The 26,792-nt window shown below is 35.2% G+C and overlaps 1 protein-coding gene and 1 pseudogene across 1 annotated transcript; both read left to right on the top strand.

Annotated features, from left to right (window-relative positions):
• The first annotated feature begins 4,536 nt into the window (after positions 1-4,536).
• Positions 4,537-9,545, top strand: LOC129881827 (vicilin Cor a 11.0101-like; annotated as a pseudogene).
• Positions 9,546-22,308: 12,763 nt separating this feature from the next.
• Positions 22,309-25,584, top strand: LOC129883696 (uncharacterized). Its single transcript, XM_055958307.1, has one exon. The coding sequence runs from the start codon at positions 22,309-22,311 to the stop codon at positions 25,582-25,584; it is 3,276 nt and encodes a 1,091-aa protein (XP_055814282.1).
• The last annotated feature ends 1,208 nt before the right edge of the window (positions 25,585-26,792 follow it).

Genomic DNA, 26,792 nt, shown 5'->3' with positions numbered 1-26,792 from the left:
ATCAAACTTCGATTCGATACGATATTCAGTAATAGATACACATACTCTGAAAAATCGATATCATAGGTGATTTCTTAGAACCACACTTCTGATCACGAAGACTTGGCTAATATTCAGTTTATTGATCCTCCTCACATTAACCCTGTTGACATTCCCATAAAGAAAAAATAAATGTTATTGGAGGATCGCGTTCGTATTCACCTACAAAACATAACTGACCCTGCAACCAGACTATGCCAAGTGGTATAACAAGAATAGTATCAGTACAAATAACATGTGCTGGTAAGCATCATCTTTCAATCTGATACCCACCGTATAGTATATGAACAAAAAGATAAGAGATATCACAATGCTTAACTTCCTCAATTTAGTCGCCCCAGCCCAATAAGTATACTCCTTATTCTCACCCTTAGAGTATTCACCACCCTAAATAACACAGTTCCACTACCACCCTAGTCACAACATAAAACATATCCATCTCACCACCACACTCTTCAATTCACCTGAGTTCTAAGTGTCCGCTACCCCTACTTTCGTCATTTATGGAAATCGTAACGGTAACATTTTCGGGCAACTAGAAGCCTCAAATCCTAAGGGTATAAATATTGAATACGAGTATACCATATAGGTCACATCCAGACCTAACAGAGCCCATCCTCTTACCCACCAATAGGTGTATTTACGATCACAAATTTCTGGTTTAGCGCACCTCAACTCAAGAATTCATTTATATTTCTAAGTCCATGATTCATCTACCACCGACCTTACCAACACATGAAAATGCATATATTACTAGGTCCTCTCATGGAACCATCTACATACACATACTTGGCCCTCTCAGGGGATCCAAATCAGTCATATTTGTGTCAAAATGTGACATCCGATCCAAAATACGTGTAGAAATATGACATCCGATCCAGTTATAACATGTCGGAACGTAACACCCGATCCAATTTATATATCGGAATGTGACACTCGATCCCAAAATATCACAATCACAAGAACACGCAATGTTTACAATATTTATACAACCAAGAATATGTTCATCACAGAAATAGGCCAGCCAATTCTCATCTATATAAAATCCAACCTGCTATCCTTATCTGTACACGTTTAGGCATATCATGAATAACTCAATTACACGTTTAAGATAATTTCAGAAATAATCAACGTCCCAACTACCAACCCTTACAGGTCTAATCTCAAAGTCTACTGGTTTTACCTTTCTGCACAAGGTTTCATGACCGATATAAATTACCCACTTGCACACAAACATCACAATCAATAACTTCTCAATTCACCGCAACGCCTTTCTACCCAGGTCACATTCTATTTTGACCTTATTATAAACGAATCTCTGCCCGTAACCCATAACCCACAGTTTAGTACATGAATTCTCATTAATTTTTCTTCTATATTACATAGTAGGTATAGGTTTACTACTCAGAAAAGAGAAGCCTACACTACTTAGGCGCCAAGCAATTCGGGAAGAGTTAGTGTTGTTGAAACCATTTCTAGGTGTTCCATAGGCAAGACCAGATTGAATTCTGCAGGTTGAAGCCTTCTAAAAGCTGAGATTCCTTCCCCTCCTCTTCTTCACTTAAGAGAAGACTTTTTGGAGGGTTTTGCAGAAACCCTCACTTCTAACATTAACTTGGGAGAAGTGGAGAAAAATTAATAATTCGCGACTTAAGTTCTGTCCCTCGAGTTCCCGCTCTAGCGGCCTTATTCCCGCTCTGGCGGCGCTGCCTTTGCGGGATCATCCCGCTTTGGCGGGCTAGTGGGACCAAGTCACACCAAATTCTTGCACTTCTTTTTAAATCAAAACTAATGATGGTTTGGATCATTATAATAGATATCAATTTACCCCTCGTTCGTCCCCGAATGACACATAAGGAAAGTTACGAGCCGGTTTAGGGCTCACTGCAGGAAACGACTACTGTCCATAAATCAAGGAAAATTTACATAACTCGAATTACAGTGCGAAGTAACTCACCTCAAATATACTCTCGATAGGGATTACCCAAAGGAGGTGAACCACTTTTCAAATCATACTGACCCGCCCCATCCCGCTCTAGCGGGAATATTCCCGCTCGAGCAGGAGTTTGCCGCTCTGGCGAAATGGGCACAATCTGTAAAGAATGGGAGAAGAATAGTTTCTCCCATTCTTCACTTTCCTCCCTCAAAATCTCCCAAAACTCTCTTAGACCTTCCACTCCGATCGCCTGTATAACGGTAAGAATTTGTCAGATGTTAGGCCTTCACAAGGCCATATGTCAGATGTTACTCTATCTGGTATTCAGAAGCCCAATTAACGAAACATAAGTAGCCCAACTATGGCCCAACTTCCTTCATGAATTTAAGCTGAGTGTTCTTAGGGGGGGACATCCATTTAAATTTTAGCCACAAAATTTATATTTTAGGCAGAAAAATTCTTTTTCTCCTTCCTCCTTCTCATTGCTTATTTGTGTTTGTAATGATATGTCGCGGTAATGCTTTTTGGAGTTTATAATTTATATACTTGAGAATTTAGATTGGTACAAAATTATATTCTGTCTATTGTTTTGTCGTAAAAATGTAGACGATTTTAACATAATTTAAACTGTTTTAAATCTCTATACACACGTGTATTTCTACTTATACACAAATTTAATATCTATTATTTTATAAACATTTTTTTTTGTTGACACGTCCAGCTCCATGTGAAATGTATAATTGTTTATATGCGTATTATACTATCATTGTAATATATATTATATACATATATAGGTGTTCCCCGTAAGAAATTCTATATGCGCTTATTATTGGTTTTGTAAGTATACAATCAATTTTCAGCTGAATAATATACTTTTCAATTTTTTTTAGCTCAATATATACACGAAAAGGTGAAGGGGAACATTTCTTAGAGAATGTTTTTTTTTTATAGAAAACAAATAGGCCTCACATAATCTAAATTTAAACTAGTCAAATCAATAAATTCAAATATTTGATGATCATATAAACAAAAACAAATAGTACACCAAAAACTTATATTTTTGTTGAGAAGATATTCTATTTTTAAAAAGAATAAAATGAGTATTTTAAAATTGTTCACTACAAACAACACACACACCTATAAGTTTGTCATCACATGCATGTTATCCCTCCATTTTAAAATAATTAAATATTAAGGTGTTTCACACTCTTTAAAAAAAATATTACTCTTTTCATTTCAAAATAATTGAATTTTCGAAGTATTTTTTATATTTTAAATTAACTTAATTCTTCAATCATCAAGAATAATTTTAAAATATTCTTTTATTTGTATCATTCATGTTCAAGAAATTTTAATTAATATACAATCTTTCTAAAAAGTAATTTAATAATAATTAATAAAGATAAAAAAAAAATCTAATTAGTTCAATTATTTTGAAATGGACCGAGTGCATTGCATCAGCTTGAATGTCTTATTGTTATGTCATAGTGAGACGTGGCAAATAGTGTCATTTTGTAAATATATTATTAACCCATTTGATTTAATTTATTTTAAATAGAAGCTAAAAAAATAAAATTGAGGTAAACCAACGTATTTTTTTTGACTTATAAGTTGTTTACAGCTTATAAGTTGTTTTATATAAGCCAAGTCAAATAGATTCAATTATTTTTTTGGACTTATCTTGAGCTCAAAATGATTTTAAGTTGGCCAATCAAACACTCAAAAAAGCTGAAAACAACTTATAACCAACTTATAAGCCAATTCAAACAGACATGCTCTGCCATAAGAACTTGGAGTCCGTATCATGATGAAAATAAGATAAAATTGTGATTCTTGCTCAAAAAATAGACCGAACACCTTCGAAGACGAAAATTTGCGTATTTTAATAAGCATCAAATGAGATTGAAAGCACCATAGGAAGAGAACCTTGAGTTATTTTTGACCAACTGATTGAAAAGCTCCGCGCTATATAATATATAGTTAGAGTAAAATACAATGCAGAGGCAAACCTTCGTCGTTTCTGCATGCACTCCTTGCCAAGTGTTTTCTTCATCACGTGTCCACTTTTGTATTTTAGGAGAAGGATAATTCGGTGTACATCCTTATTCAGAAAAATTACATGATGTATAAATATTTGATATTAATTATTATGAATGAATATTTAGTTTTATACATTTTTAATATAATTGAAAAAAATTGACACACTTTTTTATTAAATTTTTGGCTATGGTCACTAGTTAGGGATGAATTGATTTTTGATTAATGACACACTCTTCATTAATGCGAATAATGTCATATTTCCACAGCTCTTTACTAACATGCTAAATTCCTTGTCCTTTATTAATAGTCCGTATCCTGTACTCACGTGACATGCACGCAGCTACCCTTATAACAATTTCCACTTCACTCCATTTAATCTCCACGTTTGCTTTTTCACTTCCAACAATCTGCATGCATGCAAGCAATAATGCACAATTTCGTACGTTCTCTATAAATCAACACTCACCAAATCTACTCCTCATCTTTTAAACATTTCTCATCACTATTACTTTTCACTCACTATGGCAATTTTCACTAAACCTAACCTTTTGTTTCTCTTCTTCTTGTTCCTCGCTGCTCAATGCGATGATCAAAATCCTCACGGTCAAGACCCGAGGCCTGAGCTTGAGAGTTGCTTAAGGAAATGTGAAGTTCAGGGCGAGCGCCCTGAACAACAGCTCCAATGTCAGAGGAGCTGCGTTTTGCGTTATAAGCATGCTCAGCAGAGAGAGAGAAGGGAAGTGGAGAAGATAATCAAGGACGAAAAGGTGGTGTTAAATTTTTTTATTTTTGTGTTTTAATTTATTTTTCGAAAAATAATTTTTTTTATATTTGGTGAGTTTTACTAATACTCATTTATAGTTAATATCCTTGATAATATTCTTATATAAGAATAGTAACATATTGACATATCCAACATTGTCATTGTATTTTTTAATAAAGGTTTTTTCCACGCAAATTAATGAAAATTTGTGTTATAAAAAATGTTTTTTTTAATCAAATCACTTCACTTAAAAAATATAATATGTGGTGGAAAACAGTTCTTTACCTGAATATTAAGAAACTTTTAACTTTTTTTGCATTGAAAACACTATTATTTACTTGCTAATTCAATTAAAATATCTATAAAAATAATTTTAAAATATTTTTAATGAAAACTTTCAATGCGTAAGAAGTATGTATATAAAAAAAAAAGAATTTTGACCTTATATGTTAAATGTAATTTTTCGATAAAAGATGAACTTAAAACTCATGTGTCAAACGAAACAGGGTATGCTTGTAATATTTGCGGTGGGCAAAAACTCTTTTATGTGTAAATGTGTATATAATATGTAGCTTATTGTAAACAGTACAAGCAGGCATGTTGACGAAGTCATGCCTGCTTGTAACCTCTTCTAATAAGTAGTAATATAGGCTTTGTTGCAGGCCAGCGGGAACCTGAGGAGAGATTCAGAGAATGTCAAGAGAGATTCTGGACACATGAACGTGATGAACAAGTATCACCTTGCGTACAACGTTGTCAACAAGAGTACCAAACAGAGAAAGAACAACAACAACATCATCGTGGTCACGAGACGGGAGAAGAAGAAACTAACCCACAGAGAGAACAAGAACGAAGATAATAATCCCTACTTATTCGAGTCTCAGAGTTTCGAGTCTCCATTCAGAATCAGTCATGGTCATTTACGCATGCTCGAGAAATTCACTCAAAGATCCCAACTTCTCCAAGGAATAGAAAAATTCCGTGTTGCGGTCCTTGAATTGGAGCCTCAGGCCTTCATGTTGCCTCATCATTGTGATAGTGAAGCCATATTTGTTGTTGTTAGAGGTAATTTAATCATCTCTGTTTTCCTTGATGTTCTTGATTATTACCGAAAGAAAACTACGCACCAACCGTTATTTCTAGGAACCTGGTTTCTAGAGTCGTATTAGAACAGAAAGTAAGTAACACTTAATTTTTCGTGGAAAACATTTTTGCTCAAAGGAATAAAAAACCACGATTTACTGTGTGTCGGATTTTTAGCAACCTTCACTAATTTCAATGAATGGTTTCAGATTACAACTCTATAATCTAAGGGACTAACTCTAGTACCTCAACAACACTTCACTCAAACTGTTATAACTATTCTTCAAGAAGTCAAACTCGCTTCTTGTTACAAATTTCACTTACTCTTCAGGAAGTCAAACCCACTTCTTGTTACAAACCTCACCCACACAATTACTCTCTTCAATCTAGGAATTATTACAACTCAATAATAATCCTACTGCAAACTCAATAAAGACTAATAATCCTAGCCTTTGATTGATCAAACTTTAATATTCAATAGTTCAGATTCGAACACAACTCGTGAACCATGTTCCAGTGTTGCTGTGACGAAGTCTTGCAATTTTGCTCACTCTCAATGGTCTTCATGCCATATATATACTGGAGATTTGTCATGCCCTAGTATATCACGGACTAGGACTTTTACTTTGCATAGGACTTGCCCTCTTATAAGGAAATTTTTGATATCCTTCCCTAAAAAATGTTTCATTCTATAAGAAAACTTTGACTCCTCTTTGAACTTTAATTGTACTCGTTATTTCTTTCGTTCTTTTCTCCTTTATTTCTTTTTTTCGCTCCTTTATTTCTGCAATTTATTAGTTTCCTTCTTTGCTGCAATCTCTGCTGTCCGTATTCACGTCTGGAAACCTAGTTCACCTAATAGAGTACACATAAGACACATAAGACAGAAGTAGTAAACTAGGTTTACTTTATATCAATCATCAAACTACTTATATGTTCTCCTATTTCCCAACAATTCCTCCCTTTTTGACGATGATAAACAATGCATCATAGTTTACTTTGTCAAACATCAAAATACTTTGTCAATCACCAAAAACTATAAACATCATGTTCTCTTATTCCCTAACAATTACTCTCTCCGATTATTTTTACTTGTCCACTTATGTATATGGATCGGTGGTTTGCTTATATAGGCATGGACTTTTTACTTGGCCACTTATATGGATCGATAGTCTGCTTATATTTACATGTTCAATCCCTGCCATAGTTACATTGATTAAGTAACTAAAACAAAGTGAAATGGTAATTACAGTAAATTTCAACTTCTTACAGGGCGAGGAACAATTAGTTTAGCGGAACAAGATGACAACTACTACTCCAACTTGGAGAAGGGTGATGTATTGAGGGTGCCCGCTGGTTCGACAATCAACTGGATCAACAGAGATAATAACAAAGAGAAGTTCTTTGTTTATGGGCTGGCCAAGTCCGGCAATGCCCCGGGCCAATTGCAGGTAATCATGACACTACTATTGAACATAATACTCCTCCAAATTTTTAGTAAAATGAAATTACAAAATTTGGTACCACAATATTACACACCTTCAAGAATTTTTTCTATCTCCAAGGTAGAGGTAGGATAATGTCTGCGTCTATTATATCTCTGCAGACTCCACTTTGTGGTATTATATCGAGTATGATGTTGTTATAGTATAAGAAGTTTTCGTCGAAAACAACATTTCTATCTCTAAGCTAGCTAGATATAAGGGTAGAGTTAGCGTGTACGTATACTCTGACCTCCTCAGATCCTACTTCGTAAGATTATATTGGGTATGTTTGTTTTTATTCTTGTAGTATAAGAAGTTTACGGATGCTAAATAACCTTTTTTTTTTTGTATTCAGGAGTTCTTTAGCGCTGTAGGTGAAAATCCAGAAAATTTTTACAGAGCATTCAGCAGCGATATCCTGGAGACTGCTTTCAATATGAGCCTCCTTAATTAATGTATTACATTTGATCTTTGGTTAGAATGCTCAGTGTTCTTTACTATTTTGATTAGACCCCAAGGAACAGGCTAGAGAGGTTATTTGGACAACAAAAGCAGGGCATAATAATCAAAGCCAGTGAAGAGCAAATTAGAGCTATAAGTGAACACTCTGAACGCTCCACTAAACAAACTAAAGGTAAAACACAAGGACCTTTCAATCTGCTGAAGGAACGCGCGTTGTTCGAAAGCAGATTTGGACAGATCTTTGAAGCATCTCCAGAAAGATTCGACCAGTTGAGGGACTTGGATACTGCTGTTGGTTTCATGAACATCAACCAAGTAAGCCTCTTAGTAAAGTTATAATTAAGGAACCGATTTTTGGTATCTTAAGCCTTTTTGCAAAATTTATACTGTCAGTGTATATAAGTTGAAATTCTCTAAGTTGAAATTCTCTGTAATATTATTCCATGGTGGAATGGTGCTACCATCCTACAATACAAGGTCTACAAAGTTGGTTATGGTTGTAGAAGGATATGGACGCTTTGAAATGGCATGTCCTCATCTTGGTAGACAAGGCCGAGGCGAAGGATCTCGAAGAGAGCAGGAAGAAGAAGAAGAAGGCAATGTCCATTACCAAAAAGTTCGCGATACTCTGAATGTTGGTGATGTTTTGGTAATCCCTGCAGGCTATCCGATTACCTTTGTAACAACTGGAGGCTCAAATCTAAGGATGGGTGGTTTTGGAATCAATGCTCACAACAACAAAAAGAACTTCCTTGCAGGTATACTCCCTTCTTTGATATATTTCAACTTCTTCAATGTAACTAGCTAGACGTTTTTCCACCACGGATTAATAGAAAATGTTGTTATAAAACATGATTTTGCCATTCATTTCATACCAAACTAGTTCACTGGGAAAACACGGTGGAAAATGGATTTTCACTAAAATGCTAGGAAGCCTGTTAATATTTTCGGATGAAAACACTATTATTTATTCTTTTCTCATTGATTCATCAATTCAATCAAAATATTTATGGGAAAAGCTACCTCAACATTTTTCAGTGAGAAATTTCAATGAAAAATAGTGATTTTTTAGTAGTGAATGGACTTTTCAATGTTGTAAATAATTTTTAGTAGTATCAAGTTTATTTAATCTACTATAGCAACTTAACATGTTCTAGTTTTCATGTTACTAATTTCAATTAGTATGTATTTGCCTCCATGTTACTAATTCAGATGGTGTGTATATATTGTACAGATTCCATTACTAGTTTCAGCTGTAGCATTTTCTAGTTTCATGTGAGTGACAGATTCCATTACTAGTTAGTTTTTTAAATTCTTTTAGGCGATCTGATAGTAGTTATTTTTCAAGTGACTTGATAGTGTAAATTTTATGTCGTTAACTCTTGGTTGATTTGAAATAATAGGCAGACAAAACATATAGACAAACGTAGACACGGAAGCAAAGGAGCTGTCGTTCAACATGCCCGGAAGGGAGGTAGAAGAGATTTTTCAGATGCAACACGAGTCCTACTTTGTAGCAGGGCCGGAGCATAGGGCTTGTGAAGAAGGAAGAAGGGGACAAGAACAATACTTGTCTTCAATTTTGGACTTTGTTTTCTAAATAATGTAAGTTATGGAAAGATGCACTAATAATATAAGGATGGATATGTGCCAGTGAGAGAGCTTTGTGAGTAAATAAGACAAAAGGCTCCTAGCTAGAGTAGTACTACACTGATACAACTCCCTACCAAAATAAATGTGGTCGAAGATTGTAAGGGTTTTAGGTTCTCTTGTACTATTTATTCATCTTGTCGTGTGCAATGTATAAACTTTTATATCATAAATAATTTTTTTGTATTTTCACCAATAAAGAAAGTCCTCGGAAAATTGAGTAGGAGATGGCAAAAAAAATCTCAATTAAAAAAAGATGACATTGAGTTGGTCAAATAAGATTAAATGAAAAGTAGATATGATTAGAGTAATTAAAATTTTGTGGTGTATATTAATATTTTGATAATTTTGAAAAGTATTCCCTCTTTTTTTAAATTCCAAATTTTGAAATTTTCCCTTTCATTATCCTTTAAATCTTGCTTTCTCTTTTAAGATTTCTCTCTCCCCATTTTCTTCTTTCTCTCTTTCTTTCTTTATCTCTTCCTCCATTTTCTTATTCTTCTTCTTTATGGTCTTTGTTGTTGCCACCATCGTCGCTGACGCTCATCATTTTTTATTGCACTCTTATTCTTTTTCTCTTTTTGGTCCTTATTTTTACAAATTATTTTGTTTTGGTTTTAGAAATTTTGAAGAATTTTTGAAGTCATATGTTGCAATATGTTAGCAGTATGTTGCAACATGTTGCTTATTGCAATAGGTTAGCAATGGATATCTCTTCCATTTTTACAAACAGTTTTATTTTGATTTTAGAAATTTTGAAGATTTTTTGAAGTCATATGTTGCAACATGTTGCTTATTGCAACACGTTAACAATGAATATCTTTTGCAACAAATGTCGTCATCTATTGTAACAGATAGGACATCCATTTCAATAAATTGCTAACCTGCTGCAACAGGTGATTGTTGTGGCGGTGACAGTGGACGAGGAGGAGGTAGCAACGGTGGCGGTGGAGAAGGAAGAAGAGGAAGAAGTGATGGTGTATGATGGAGGAAAAAGAGAAAGAATTGTTGGTGGTGGAGGTGGTGACGACGGCGGTGACGGCGGCAGAAGCATAGAGTGCGCTGCGAAGGGAGAGGAGGGAGGGGTGAGATGAGAAAAATAGGACTTTTGTGTAAATAATAAAATTTAAGAATTTTAAAATTAATGTTATTAACACTAATCTTAAAATTATTTATCTCTACTCAATAACTAAGACTTGCATCACTTTTTCTTAATTTTGAAACTCTTTTATCACCCTTGCTTCAAATTCACGAAAGTCCTCTTACTCCTTGGTAAGGGTGAAAATGTACCCCATTCTAATTTGATAAGTTGCACCTCCTAATAACACAGGAGGGTTTAAATTATATACAGAGTGAAATAATTATTTTATATAATCAAAAATATTTTCTAAATTAATTTGGTACTATTTTTCCATTTTCATTTGACATATATATAAATTAATTTATATACCAAAACAAATGTGTTATTAAGTAGGGGTGTACATGGACCGGGTTGGTTCGGATTTTTTACAAACCAAACCAAACCATTTGTGTCGGGTTATTAAAATCTATAAATCAAACAAAACCAATAAAAGTCGGGTTTTTCGATATCAATTTTTCTCGGGTTTTTTCGGGTTTTTCGGGTTTTTCATAGTATCTAATAAAAAGCAGATATTTGGAAACACATCGCTGCAAAACCCTAGTCGCCACTGGCCGGAATGGCCGAACCAACCGGGGGACGACCTCCGCCGGTAATCCAGAATACACCCAACACGCTCTTAACCCAACCTACATTATTACATACTGAGAATACAAACGCCACTTTTCATAACCAAACCTATGCCAATTTGTTCAAGCCCGCAATTATGGATATAACTACTGTTGAAATTCCATCAAAGCAAATTTCTTACATCAATGGGGAACCATTCATTGCTTGGAAATCAGAAGAGATACAGCAGATGATAGAGAAGGAGAAATTACAATATGCAGTGATAGGTAAGTTTTCATACGACAACATTGATATTAAAGAACTAAGGAAGGTAATTCCAACACAATGTGGAATTAAAGGAGTGCCAATCATAGGATTGCTTGATGAAAGACATATTCTGATCCGACTAAATTTTTTGGAAGACTATGTTAAAATGATGTCGACCCCTGTATACTACCTAAAAGTGCATGACAGATATTGCCAAATGAGATCTTTTATATGGAATCCATGGTTCAATCCAAAGGAAGAGACTTCAAGGGCTGTAGCTTGGATAAGCTTCCCTGAACTGCCTCCAAATTTCTTTGCTAAAGAGGTTGTGTTTTCCATCGCAACTGCAGTTGGAAAATCGCTAACGGTAGATCTGGCCACAGCAAACAAAACAAGGTCAAGCTGCGCAAAAATCAAAGTTGAGATTGATTTATTAGCAACATTACCAAAGAGGATAAACATTGCTGAGGAGGATGAATCAGGAATACTCAAATCAAAATGGGTAAGAATCATTACTTACCAAAGTATTGCAAACACTACAGACTACAAGGTCATGAGGAGAAGGAATGTAGAGTACTTAATCCTGAACTGGAAAAACATGGCAGAGAAGAAGTCTGGAAAGAAAATGCAAAAGTTATTTCCATAGAAACACAAAATAAAGAAGGCATTCAAGGGAGAAGAGGAGGGTACAATACTGGTAAACAAGAATGGATGCAAAGAAGGAGCAAATACAAGAAGGATAAATCAGGGGTTATAATTGGGGAAGTGAGTCCAGTACAAAAAAATAAGGAGGGAATCATGACAACTACAAATGCATTTCCAGTACTGGAAGAGGTCACAGACAATCATGATAAGGAGAATAAAGAACAGGAGCCATAAGAAGATACCAGAACATGGATTGAGAAGAGCTTCTATACTCACAAAAGTCAAGCTAAGGACACAGACAATAATACACATGATACAGAACAATCACAAGGGGATAGCATCAAATCTGGGGATGAAAACCACAAAAATCACATACGATCATCAAGGAATCAGTACATGGTAAATGATTATGTGAATGGTATCTTACTTGATGAATCCCAAATGCAAACACCAGAAAAAATTATTCAAACAAAAAATGCAACAGCAAGTCATCAAGGGCAGGAGGATGAGCAGAAGAACAAGAGTACACATCAATCCAGTGTGAACAGCAGCAAAACAACAGCCACAAGCAGAGGGGAATATATATTATCTGAGGCACAGGATAACATGGTGAAATTTCAAACTCCAGATCTAAATCAAATAGTGCAAGGAAGGGAGATTCATAGTCAAAGCAAAGATTTGGCATCACAAGAAAATCACAGCTGGTGGGAGGTGGAGAGACAAAAAGAAGATCAACAAGCAGGAAATAGTAGTACAAACAACATAGAAAATGAGGCAATCAATAGGAGAAATATAGAAAGAGCAGAACAGGAGAAGGAAAATCAAGAACTTAATATGGTGCAACATGAACAAGGCATATCAACAAAATCAAAATTGAATATAGAAAAGGGTAGCAGAGATCTTGATGAGCATACCTTAGAGCATAACTTGGAGGCAGCTATTAGAGCAGGAGATATTTCACCAAAGTATCTTCAAAAAAGAGGAGGAAAAGCAAAAAAAAATATCAAGAGAGACAAGTGTTCCACCTGGGAGTGGAGTTCATACTAGACAACGGATTAACAAACTTAATAAACCATGATGAATGCTCTTATATGGAATATTAGGTCTGTTAATACCATGGAAGCTTTTACAAGGTTGATAAAACTGAATCAAAGACACCCTTTTGGTTTTATAGGATTAATGGAACCTTTTCAAGATCCAGACAAGATTGAGGAATATAGAAGAAGACTGGGAATGGAGCATGCAATAGCTAATATATCTGGTAAGATCTGTGCTTTTGTGAAGGATATTTTTGACTATTACATAATGATGGATCATCAGCAACATTTAACCATTAAATTAAGGGTTAGAGGAAGTCAAGAGGATATGCTTGTATCACTAGTGTATGCAAAGTGTACTCAAACTGAAAGATTAGAGTTGTGGGACTCTATGGAGAATTTATCTACTTCAGTTGATATTCCATGGCTGATTGAGGGTGATTTTAATGCAATAACCTCAGAAGATGAGAAATTTGGAGGCCTTCCAGTAACCATTGTTGACACCCAATTTTGGCCGACCTATAATTATTTTTTGAATCACTATCTTAATAGATAGGCATTTTTTTTTAAAATTATTTTTTCTTGAATTATATATATATATATGTATAAAGTTAATTATTTTTAGTTTTTACAGTAATAATAATAATAATAATAGTAATAAAAATCATATATTTTGGATTTCATAGCTTATAATATTTTTTTTTTATATTTTTGTTAATATTATTAACATCATTTTTTTTATCGTTTATGAAAATAACAAGCTTTGTACATTCAAATATATTTTTTTTCCACATTATTTAGTATATATTATTCGTGTGTGTGTGTTTTCTTTGTATAAATATTACTTAATTAAGTTTATTGTGAATTTTAGTTAATATGTATGTCATATCTATTTTTAGTATATACATAAGTATTTCTTTATAAAATATGTTACTTACTAAGTTTATTTTTGTAATTTTACTTATTCATATTAATATATACGTATTTTAATAGGTCTTATGTACATATATATATATATAAAAGGATTATTATTGAAGTTTATTATATATTTTAATTTGTTTATGTTAACATACCTATTAAACATCTATTTTAGTATGTATTATATACATGTGGCATTTATGTGTATATACACAAATATTTATATTGTATGTACATGCATATTTACTTTACATATATAATATTATAATTTTATAAATTTATGATTTTACTTATTCAACATATATTTGACAATTAATTAAATAACATTTTATTTTTTATAACTACTTATAATTATATTCTAATCAAATTTTAATGTAGTCTATGTTTAATCTCAATTTCAATTTCAACCGTAGATTGCATTTGATCGGACGGCTCCCATTCATTCTCATCTTTTTCACACCCCCAAAACCCTAAACTATCTTATTCTTCCTCTTTCTAACAAAAACGAAATGACTCTCTCTCTAAACTCTCAACCTAACTCCCTCTCTCTACTCTTCATCTTCTCTAAAGAGAAGAGAAGACACACCCGCCGCCATCATCTCTTCCGCTCCACTCTTTCTTCTCTTCCTCACGCTGCAACCAGCAGCCCCTCCTAGCATCATCCGCCGACGTAGCAGCCACGGCGAGATGCTGTCCAGCAGCCAACCGCTCGAACCTGCTGTCCAGCGCTACTCCTTCAGCTGCGACAACGCGCGCAACGGCTCCTCAACAATAAAACTCGTCGCCGGAAAGAACCACCGGTGAAGAGCAAAACGCAGCAGCTAAGCGCTGCTCTTCTTCTCCACACCGCTGCAACAACGAACAACGAACATCAGCAGCCATGGCGCACAGCATCTCCTTCAGCTGCAGCAACCAACGAACTGCAGTTGGAACCTCCGATCGCCAGCAGCCCGCAATGACAAAGGTGGACAGCAGCTCCTCAGCGGCGACCTCACGCACAGACGCCGACGAGATGAACAGCAACAGCGACTCCATCGATGACTCCTATCTTCTCTCTTCTCTCCGTCGACGAAGACGAGAACCACCAACTTCAAAAACCACCATGGACAGATCTTAGTTTGCTAGAAGCTTTGAGATTTGGTTTGTTAAAGACGGATCTTAACAGATCCGTCCAGGTTCGTTTCTTTAAAGTTTGATTGCCATCTATCTCATTTTTTTTGTTTTGAACATATTTTTTATTTTGCCTATGGTTATGATTCAAAGAGTCTAATATGAAAAATCTTAAAATTGCAAAATCTATGATATGTTTGTATCCCATTAAATTCAAATCATTTAATTATTAATTTGTATGTGATGTGAGTTTGGTGGTTAAATCGTTTGTTCTTCAATTTCATACTCACTGATATGTGATCAATTGGTCAATTAACCATGCCTATTTATCTCGGATTTTAGAGTTGAGTTGTATGTTTATGTCTTTAAGAATGTAAATTATCATATATGTTTCTTCAATAAGTGGAAAATCATATCTAGGCTTGATTGTGTTAAAAAAAATGTACTGAATTGCATAACTTTACGAGTTTCAAATTATTGTGGCTTTAAATGTTTAAATTTAAGAATTTGTAGCGAGTTGTGTGGAGCTATTTATTTATTTCTTTCCCATTGTTAATATTGAATTGGTCCTCTGCTTAGATTGTAGATTGATATTTCCTTTTTGCCTTGATTTATTTTGAAACAACCAGTTTGAAACATTAACATTTTCAGCAGTATGAATATGATTTGTTGTTAGAATTGATAATTCTTGCCTTAAGTTGATGGATGTGGATTTGATAATTGTAGTCATAATTTATTTCCCGTTGAAATTAATTTATTCTCTATAATTAGTTTCTTCTACAATTAATGAGAGTAGGTCCCTCTTGGCATGATATTTGAGACTTCTTTTTGACAAATGGAGTTGTTCTTTCTGACTTTTTCATTTGGTTGTTTGAATTTTGATAGATTTCATTGTTGAAATCTTAATTGATTTGTTTGTTGAAAATTTTATTTGACTTTATTGAAATTTTGTACCCCTTTTGAAATATTTGCTCTTTTGTTTGAATTATTTGAAAAAAAGTCTTGACTAAGAATAGTAAAATTACTTTTGTTGATTTTCTTGAATACCTTTCTTCATTATAAATTAAGAACTCACATCTTCATTTAAGAAAAAAAAAAAAGACAGACAGAGAACAAACAGAGAGAAAAGACAACAAACAGACAAAAAAAAAAAGAAGGGACGAAACACATAAGAAAAACAAAATACATTAGAACACAAGATAGCGCTTTAACAAAAAATACTTAATTGCTTTTGAGTTCTTTCTTTTGCCTCTTTGCTACTTCAACTTGTTTGGATCTCGGATATTGCTACCGCTTTTCATTGACATAAAACTCATATTAACCGGTTAGTACTTTCTTTTCCTATTTCATTGTACTGTCTTCACTTTAGATTCTTACATATTATATCTTGTCAAAATAAATACATGAAGTATCCAGGTTAGTTCCCATTTTCTTCAATATATTAGTTTATTATTTTGAAATATGTTCTTGCTTTGTTTGTTTGCTTTGTTGTAGTAAGATTGTATAATCATGATATATCGCTACATATTTGTATATTGCTTGTATTTTGCTTATGCTTTAAGCAGGATTTGAACTTTAAAGTTCAAGACATGAAGAGTTCGCCTGGACCGGAGATCTGAAATTTTATTACTCTACTTCGATTTTTTTTTTTATTTATAATTTATGTTACTTTATTTATTTGCTTCTCTATGCGGTTTTGTAATAATTTTGTAAGTAACTCTCTATATAAATAATGAAAATTGGGGAAAATATATGGGGAGGGGATATACTTGCTACTTGCTTTATTTTTTTTATTATTTTTTTTTTAGTTTATCATAAATTTATGTGTTTGAATGCATGTGATATAGTTATACTACTCATTTCCACATGCTTAGGTCCATTTATTCACGATATAAAAATTTATATGTTTTACAAGATGTTTACTTTATATATATATAAAAATAACAATAAAAATGATCTAAGAATAGTTCGTTAAATATCATTTATCATCATACATGTTTAAAAAATAATTTGTTTATTTTTATGTGTTATCTTTGTTTATGAAAAATCTCATTTAATAATTACTTTGATGATATTTCCACATTATAACCTGTACTTTAAGACTAAAACCATGAATATAGTTTCAAATAATAGCTTTGTCATATTAATTATTTAGGCATTATATATGTAGGATCTACTAAATAATTTTGAATGTAGTAATAATCATATTCAGATTTAAATGTCATTTTATGTAGACATTATGTTCATTGGATCTACAATTTTAATTACATCATATTTAAATATTTTAATTAATATTTTAACATGCTAGTCATTTGGAAATCATGTGCATGAGATTTTATGTTGAATATCATATAGTAAATCATGTCTATAGGACTTAATGAATATTTTAGTATTTTTATAGGAATTAAGTTATGCTTATAAGATGTCAAATATTTTCATTATATTGATTCATATAGAAATCATGTCTAATGTAGTGTGTTGTCAATCCATAAATCATACCTATAGTTTTAATAAAATTTAGAAATCATGCCATTAATATCATGTTTAGATCTAATTTAAAGCAATAGTTTGTTAATAAGGTCGTTGATTTTATGTTTGTTAGGACGATGAAAGACCAAATCTTAATTTACTATCCTTGTTATGCATTTAAAACGTGTCATCTAGTTTAATGTTTTGAACTTCCTTTAAATATACATATGAAGTAATAATATGCCCAAAATCTTGCCTCGTTTGAGTTAAAATTACCAATCCTCATACTATTTGAATAATTGTTAATTAATCAATTTTATATTAGAACATTCTCTTTATTTAAAATCATATTATTCCATATTTATAAACTTTATCCAAGATTTTCAGCAAAGTAGTAAAAAATGTATTCTAAATATTAGGAAGAACTCACACGAGTTATTGTAGTTATCATGCTTATAGTTTCTGCGCCTTTAATAAATATTTCATCATATTTCTATATTTTAGAAATCATGTTCATAGGTTTAAATAATAATTTCAGCATATCTTTTGATTGTAAATATTTTAAGAACATTGTTTCATGTAGAAATCATACTCATAGAAAAAAATTAATTTTGCCGGTTAAAATCATATCCCCTGTAATGTGACGTTATTATGTATAAAAATCATGTCTATAAGATTCTAACAAATATTTATTGTATTATTCCATTTTGAGGCCATGTCTACATTTTTAATAAATTTTCATTTCATTTAGAAACCATATCTATAGTATTTTAATAAATCTTCAGCATGTTATTAACTAACTCATATTAATAGGATTTATAAATACTATTAGTTAATAACTAAAATTATCAAGCATGCCTTCTTTATTACAATCGCCTTTGTAATTAACATTGCCTTCATATATTAAAATAATGAAATTTATCGTCTATCTTATTCAAGTTTTATATTTTACAATATCTACGTCTGATTATATGCACACACATAATTATTATGACCTTCACAACTTATCTGTGTTTTCAAGCATGCTAATTAATTAATCTAGAGGCTTATTTGAGATTTTATGTGCTAACTGCTTGTCCTATCTGTTTTGTTTGACGATGGGTCTAATTAGGACGCCTATATTTTCTTTGGTCTAAAACCTACCCTAATAGTATATCCAATGCCTCTTGGACATTAAGTTGGGTCGATAGACACGCTTTAGGACGTTTGTTATTATTTATTTTAGATCGCTTTAGGATTATAATAATAAATAAACTTAAGAGGGGTAGGGGTAATTAGGCCCTTCGGAAATGATGGAAGTTGACCCGAGCAGAAAAATGACAAAAACTTTATATATTTTGTCTTCCGATTAATGAGCCGGCGCTGATCCGAAGAAAAATAAGAATGTAGATAATTTTATTTCCTGTCGACTTTTAAATATTTTTGTTTGTATTTGGGGTAGTTTAATATTTTAAAACTCAATGATTTTTCGCATCTTTAATCTTATTAGAGATTTCACCCAAATTAGATTTACAACATATTATATATTCATATATCTACACTTGTCTATTATCTTATTCATTTTTTTTTCTTTCTATTGTGGCTACAAATAAAATAACCATTTGCTAATACTAGACATTTATTTTACCATAAATTAAGTAAGTTAATTATTTAAATGATTTTAAAATATACATTTGTATTTTTATATATTTTAAGTATATTATTTATTATTTATTTACACAATAAATATATTATTATTAAATTTGGGTCATTCATATATAAGATGTATATATATGACATACCTTATATTTTCACTATATTTTTTTAATTTAATAAAACCTTTCTTCTTAATATTTCTAAAACAAAACAAAAATGAATAAATATCCCTAATCATTTTTCTAAAACTAAATTTAAGGACTATCTTTGGATAGGCTCTGAGGGATGCCTAATACCTTCCCCTCGAGTAACTAAAACCCTTACTTAGAATCTCACAGGTTTCGCAAATCAAAACAGAGTTTACATTTACAATGGTTTTCCTAATATTTTCCTTAAAATTAGGTGGCGACTCTAAACAAACAATTTCAAAATCAGAGGCATAGCCACTTTTATGTTGCGAACTATTTTGACCCGCTCGAAAATAGGGTGCGACAGCTTGGCGACTCTGCTGGGGAAACCCCATGTACTTAGCATTTTAGGTTTTAACCTTAGTAAAATTTAGTTTTAGAATTATGGGATATTCATTTTATTACTTGCATTTATTTGCTTTAATTTATTTATTGTGATTTGTTATATTACTTGTTATTTGAAAGGACGCAAGCTAAATCCAAACTTGCGCTCCTTATTTGCTTGAAAAACATTACATGTTATTGCATTTCTTACACTGTCACTTGCATTTTCTATCGAGTCTTTGGCCGTACACAATACACACACTGGTTCACGCGGGGAGTGTCTCACACTCCCCCAAACCTTCTTTTGGATTCTTTAGTTTCAGAGTTTGCACAATAAGATTAGTGTGCCTTCTCGCAAAAATTCAGTTCACTCTTGAATATCTAGGAAAAAATCTTACTCTAGAAAATAGGCCATGATGCATACACCTTAGGCGAGGCGATCCAATGCACCGTCTTCGCAATTAGGAAATCCACCCTTTGTCAAAGGTTATACACCTAACGACATATTTGTTTTGTGAAAGTTGTTATGAATGATCCAAAGAAAAAGAACACATGACGGATTTGGAATAAACATACTTATCATACCCTTACCTTTCTTTCAGATGAATATCAACCAAAACCTCCCAAACATTCAGATGGTTGTTTCGGCCCCCCATACAATACAAAATTGGTGGCAAAACATTCGTAGGGCGCATGGTGTTGAGATCAGAAGGCATTTAGGTGCTTTGTTGTCGCTCATGGGAATTCGAGCCAACAAGATCTTCATTATATTGCTGATGGAGTTTTGGGACCCAAGCACTGTGACCTTTAAGTTCTTGGATTTTGAAATCACTCCAACACTAGAGGAATTTAGTGTTTTTCTTGAATTACCAATAAGAGGAAGAACACCAATATGTCCATCAACCATAAGTACAGAAGGTTTCCTTGGGTTGTTAGGGCTGCGTATCTTGCCATCACTAAGGCGTGCAGAAAATGGGAAGGTAAAGTTGGACTATCTTTTCCAAAGATTTGGTCGTCTCGAGAGCTTCGATAAGCATCGAGATAAATTTGCATGCACTCGTAGACAATGGATGCATATGAGACCAAGGGTATTTGTGATGGCCTTTTTGGGGGCTATGGTCTTCCCAATGAGGTTTCATTCGATAAATATCAACATTCTGCCAATTGTAATGGAACTTTTTGCGGTACCGCATAACTATTCCTTGGTGCATATAATTCTCGCTGAAGTATTTCGATCATTGTCAGCATGCACAAGGGGGAATAATTTCTTTGGGGGCTGTAATTTATTATTACAGATCTGGGCAATAGAGCACTTCTATCGCCGAGAACCACAAAGGGACTACACAATAGACGCCCGCAATTTGATCCAAAGCCACAATGATCGTCTTAGGTATTGGGACGCACCTATGGGAGAGGAAGAGTGGCGTCCGTTTTTGACCAACCTCACAGGAGATTCCATCCACTGGAAGTATTTTTGGATGAGAGGATCGGTTTTTGTCAGGACGCAACACTTCTATTTCATTAATCTGGTTGGGCTAGGAGGTATTCAGCCATATGCTCCTCTCCGAGTGTTACGACAATTCGAAGTTGTCCAAGACATACCATTATGGGCAAATATGGCACTACACGAGGATGATCTCACTTCGGTCCCAGCAGGGCGTATAAGGAATTTGCAATTAGATTGGGATCACATTATTACGATAGAGGCAGGAAATGAAAAATGGTGCACGCCAGAATATTATGTGTGGCGTACCACTGTGAGACATTTGGCTCGGCCAAGTACGAAGGGGATTGTGGGTGTTACGGACAACCAATGGATTAATTGGGTTAAGCAGGGAGTACTCCCTCACATTGAATTCACAACACCAATGTACAATCAAATAATGCAGGATCAGTAGATCATTTGATACCAATGATCGAAGAAGATCCAGAGGAAGACCCTGAAGAGGATCCAAGTGAAGATCCTCAGGAGCCGGAAGAGGAAGATCCGGAAGAAGATCCAGAAGAGGACCCAGAGGAAGAAGCTCACTCTGAGTATGGTTCGATAGGGTTCGATGAAGAGGTAGGATCGAACCAGATTGACGAACTGTCGGAGTACTATCCAGGGCCCTATTATGATTATGATGATGATGACGACGCTCCAACATGGCCTTAGAGTTTCATTCTTATCATGTGCTTTGTCATCCTTTTGTTCGCCTTATGGCCTCCATGTAATTTCATTTTTTTTAGATTTCTGCCCATGTACTTCATTACAAAGATCCAAGGCATCTTTGATTAATAAAATTATGTTATTCCAAATCCGAAATGTGTTTAATGGATCATTTATCATCAAATTGATTGCAACATAGGTCATCCTCTAGCAAAAAGAGGCTATGTATAGGACACATTTGAATGTCGTTAACTTGGCGTGTATGTGTATTATATACTTGTTGTACTTTTAAATCTTTCCCAAACTACCATACTTTCCTTTTTCTTTCTTTTATTTTGTTTTGTTAATCCCTAACCGAACGTTGATTTGTGTCGACTTGCGAACTGGCTGACTCACGATACAACCTTCGATCAAGGGGAAGGATGACAGGTGGAGAAGAATTTAACGCTGCTGCAAACATAATGATACCAGTAGAAAATCCTGAAAGTTCTCAAAATATAGCCGACATCCAAAATGACGAGAAGATGGCTCACATGGCGCAAGAGCTTGAGATTTTGAGAGAGGAACTACGTCAAGTGCGAGACTTGGCCAAGCTTTCGGCTACTACCTTCCCAAGTTTCAAGATGCCCAGCTACCTCCCTAGAGCTGACCTGCCTCCTACAGATTCTCCAAACATGCCTAAACGTGCTCCTGTTCATGGTCAAGCACCATTAGCTCATCCGTCTGCAATCAGGACTGCTCCTGACCTTCCCACTCAAGACCCCGTCACACCTACCTACCCAGTGACAAACCAGATATTTGGAGCACACACCGTCGCCCCTTATGATTCACAGATCCCACCTGTATATGCTGTTGAGGCCCCTACTTTCACGACACCGGTTAGGGTCAAGGTCCCGCATGAGGTGGACCAATATGCAGAGATGGAGAAGGATGCTCGATTGAAAGAAGATAAGTCAATAAACGCTCAACTTCGAGGTCTAAGAAAGGCGTTGAAAAACCTACAAGTCACTAGGGGAACAGAGAGCCTAGATTATGATGACTTATGTATCCACCCAGATATTGACATGCCGGTAGGATACAAGCCCCCAAAGTTTGACATATTTGATGGAAAGAGCGATCCTCACGCACATCTGAGGGCATACTGTGACAAGTTAGTCGGTGTAGGGAGAAATGAGAAACTAAGAATGAAGTTGTTCATTCGAAGTCTATCTGGAGAAGCGTTGACCTGGTATACACGCCAGGATCCTCGCAAATGGTATAACTGGCAGGAAATGGCTGAGGATTTCATGAATCGTTTCAGATTTAATACTGAAATCACTGCGGACAGGTTCTCATTAGCCAACATACAAAAGAAACCATCGGAGGACTTCCAGGAGTATGCACGACGTTGGAGAACCGAGGCTGCAAGGGTTCAACCACCGCTCGATGAGAGTGAGCTCTCAAAATACTTTATTCGAGCACAAGAAGGTATCTACTTTGACAAGATGATGTCAATGATGGGCCAAAAGTTTGCAGAATTGGTCAAAATGGGAGATTTTATAGAGGAAGGCATCAAATCAGGTAAAATTCAGTCCATGGCTGCATTGCAAGCTGCAAGTAAGGCCATACAATCAGGATCCATTGGTGGCATCAAGAAGAAAAGGGAGGATGTTTCAGTCGTCAATTACCAACATGGAGGACAATCCCACCAATACCCAAACAATCCCCAAATTGTTGCACATACTCCATACACCTCGTATCCAGTGTATAATACCCGACCACACTATAATCCACCTCGAGCACCAACATACCAAAGTCCAACAAGACCACATGTCCCACTCCAAGCACCAACCCACCAAAACAGACCAGCATATGTGCCAAGACCACGTCCAAATCTCGAAGCCAGAAATACTCGCACCTATACACCCATTGCTGAACGTTATGCTCAATTGTTTGAAAGGTTAAGGATAGCAGGAGTACTACATCCAGTTGAGGGAAAACTCCCCGACCTAATCCCTTACAATTTTGATGGAAACAAGCGATGCGCTTACCACTCGGGAATCCAAGGGCATGACACAGAAGATTGTTATGGCTTGAAAAACCAGGTTGAGACGTTGATCAGAAGAGGAATAATAAAATGCACTCCAACACCTCCGAATGTGAACAACAACCCTTTGCCAAATCATGAGAATCGAGAAGTCAATATGATTTCTCTAGAAGAAGAGTACAACTTGGGAGAAACCATCGCGCCTGTCTGGAACGCCGAAGAAGCTGCCACTGCATCTCTAGTGCAACCTGTTATCACTGTTCAACTAAGAGAACCTTTTACTGTCCAAACATATATCCCGAGAGTTGTAGTTACCACTACAGTTGCTAGAAAGGCTGAGTTTGACACCAAAGGAGTCCCATGGGATTATAAAACAGAAGCCAAGGGCAAGATGATTGACGCCGCTGTGGCTCAGGGGATGACTAGATCAGGAAGGTGCTATACTCCCGAGAATCTGAATCAAGGAGTTATTGGGAAGGAGCCGAATCCCAAGAAGAATGTTACGGATGCTGAAGTCACAGAATTTTGGAGAAAGATGCAGCCGAAAGACTATTCAGTCGAGGAGCAACTGAAGAAGACATCGGCTCATATATCCATAATGTCTTTGCTAATGAGTTCTGAGGCTCATAGGAATGCTTTGATGGAGGTGTTAAATGGGGTTTGCATTCCAAAAGAGACCGCAAGTGAAACCTTAGATGCAACAATTGGACAAGTGTTGGAATCTAACAAAATCTCTTTCCATGATAATGAGCTACCAACGGAAGGGACTGGACACAACAAAGCACTTCATATCGCGGTCAAATGTCGTGATAAGATTGTGACCCGAGTTCTGATTGATGGCGGTTCTGGATGTAACATCTGCCCTTTCACAACTATGAGAGTTTTAGGCTTGAATATGGGAGATATAGAGGAAAGTCGTGTAAAGGTGAGAGCTTTTGATGGAGCACAGAGAAGCGTCATTGGAGAAATCCATCTCACATTGCAAGTGGGACCAGCAGAATTCCCTATTTTATTTCAAGTGATGGATGTGTCATCGAACTACAACCTGCTGCTGGGAAGACCATGGGTCCATATGGCAAAAGCAGTCCCTTCAACTCTTCATCAATGTGTAAAGTTTGAGTGGGGTCACACAGAAGTTACTGTTCATGGGGAGCTCAATCACCCCATTTATTCTGTCAATTCTGTTCCAGTAACTGAGGAATTAGATGGAGCCACTTTTCACACTTTAGAAATCATGCAAGCTGTGAGGATTGACGAGAAGTTAGAGTCGGTTGGTGTGAAATTGTCAGGGGCAGCGAAGATGGTCGCAGCAGAGATGTTGAAATACGGGTATCAGCCTAAGACAGGACTTGGACCCAGGGCCAATGGCATAGTTGAACCCATCCAGTTGAAGCATCAGAAAGGTACCACTGGACTCGGATATGGATCTACATCGGGACGAGTCCACAACAGGGGATCCATCAAGATAACGTTTGTACCAGAGCAAGTTCCGATTCTAGATCACGCATCTGACGATGACATAGTGGAAGGAATAGGAAATTTGTTCGTGGCCATGATTGGAGAAGAGGAAGAGATAGATCTCCGCAAATTGAGCATCCGTGATTCCAAGCCTGGAGAAAGCTTGCAGAATTGGACCGTCAGTCCTTCCCTGTTTCGACAAAAGTCCTGGTAGTGTGGAACGCAGTTTTGTATTTTTAAATTTGAATGATCAAAGCTGAGGCTTGTATCATGTTTGATCTTTGTTTTTGGTTGCTTTTTCTAAAAAAGCTAGAACGCTTTTAAATAAAAGTCTTTAATTTCTTTAAAAAATTATCTCATTATTTCTACCTACTTATTTATTTTTACTCGCCTTTTATACGTTTCAGCATTCATATTAAAAATCCTAGTTCAACGGTTATGACATGTAATGAATCCATCGAGCAAAGTGAAAAGAATGAACACGATCAAGAAGAATATGATGAAAGCATGATGCCTGAAAATCTACCACAGGAGATCGAGAAGTTTGAAAGTCAGGAGAAACCTAATATGGATGAAACAGAGGTTGTCAATTTAGGAGATGAGGAAACTGTGAAGGAAACCCGAATTAGCATACATTTGGAGGCCGAAAGAAAGAAGGAGTTAATAGAATTGCTTAGGCAACATGTCGACATATTTGCTTGGTCTTATGACGATATGCCAGGGTTATGCACCGATATCGTTTCACATAGACTACCAATTGATCCCACCTGCCTACCCGTTAAACAAAAGACAAGAAAGTTCAAGCCAGACTTGAGTCTAAGGATCAAAGAAGAGGTAACCAAGCAGATTGAGGCGAACATTGTAAGGGTCACAAATTACCCCACTTGGTTGGCAAATATAGTACCAGTGCCAAAAAAGGATGGAAAGATCAGAATATGTGTGGACTATCGAGATCTCAACAAAGCTAGTCCTAAGGATGATTTCCCTCTCCCAAATATCCATATACTCATTGACAATTGTGCAAAACATGAATTGCAATCATTTGTCGATTGTTTCGCGGGATATCACCAGATATTGATGAATGAAGACGATGCAGAAAAGACAGCATTTATCACTCCATGGGGGGTGTATTGCTATAGAGTAATGCCATTTGGCCTAAAAAATGCTGGTGCAACCTATATGAGGGCCATGACCACCCTCTTTCATGATATGATCCACAAGGAGATTGAAGTATATGTGGACGATATCATTATCAAATCCAAAAGGAGTTTGGACCACCTATATGATTTGCGAAAATTCTTTGAGAGGTTGCGAAAGTATAATCTAAAATTAAATCCAGCAAAGTGTGCATTTGGAGTACCTGCAGGAAAACTGTTAGGATTCATTATTAGCAGGAGAGGCATAGAGTTGGACCCCTCTAAG

The sequence above is a fragment of the Solanum dulcamara genome, chromosome 3, assembly GCF_947179165.1.
Source record: "Solanum dulcamara chromosome 3, daSolDulc1.2, whole genome shotgun sequence".
Taxonomy (NCBI): Eukaryota; Viridiplantae; Streptophyta; class Magnoliopsida; order Solanales; family Solanaceae; genus Solanum; species Solanum dulcamara.
This window is presented reverse-complemented; position numbering and strand designations above follow the sequence as displayed.

Excerpts from the sequence above, each read along its gene's own strand:
- LOC129883696 (XM_055958307.1), top strand. The coding sequence starts at position 22,309 with ATGACAGGTGGAGAAGAATTTAACGCTGCTGCAAACATAATGATACCA.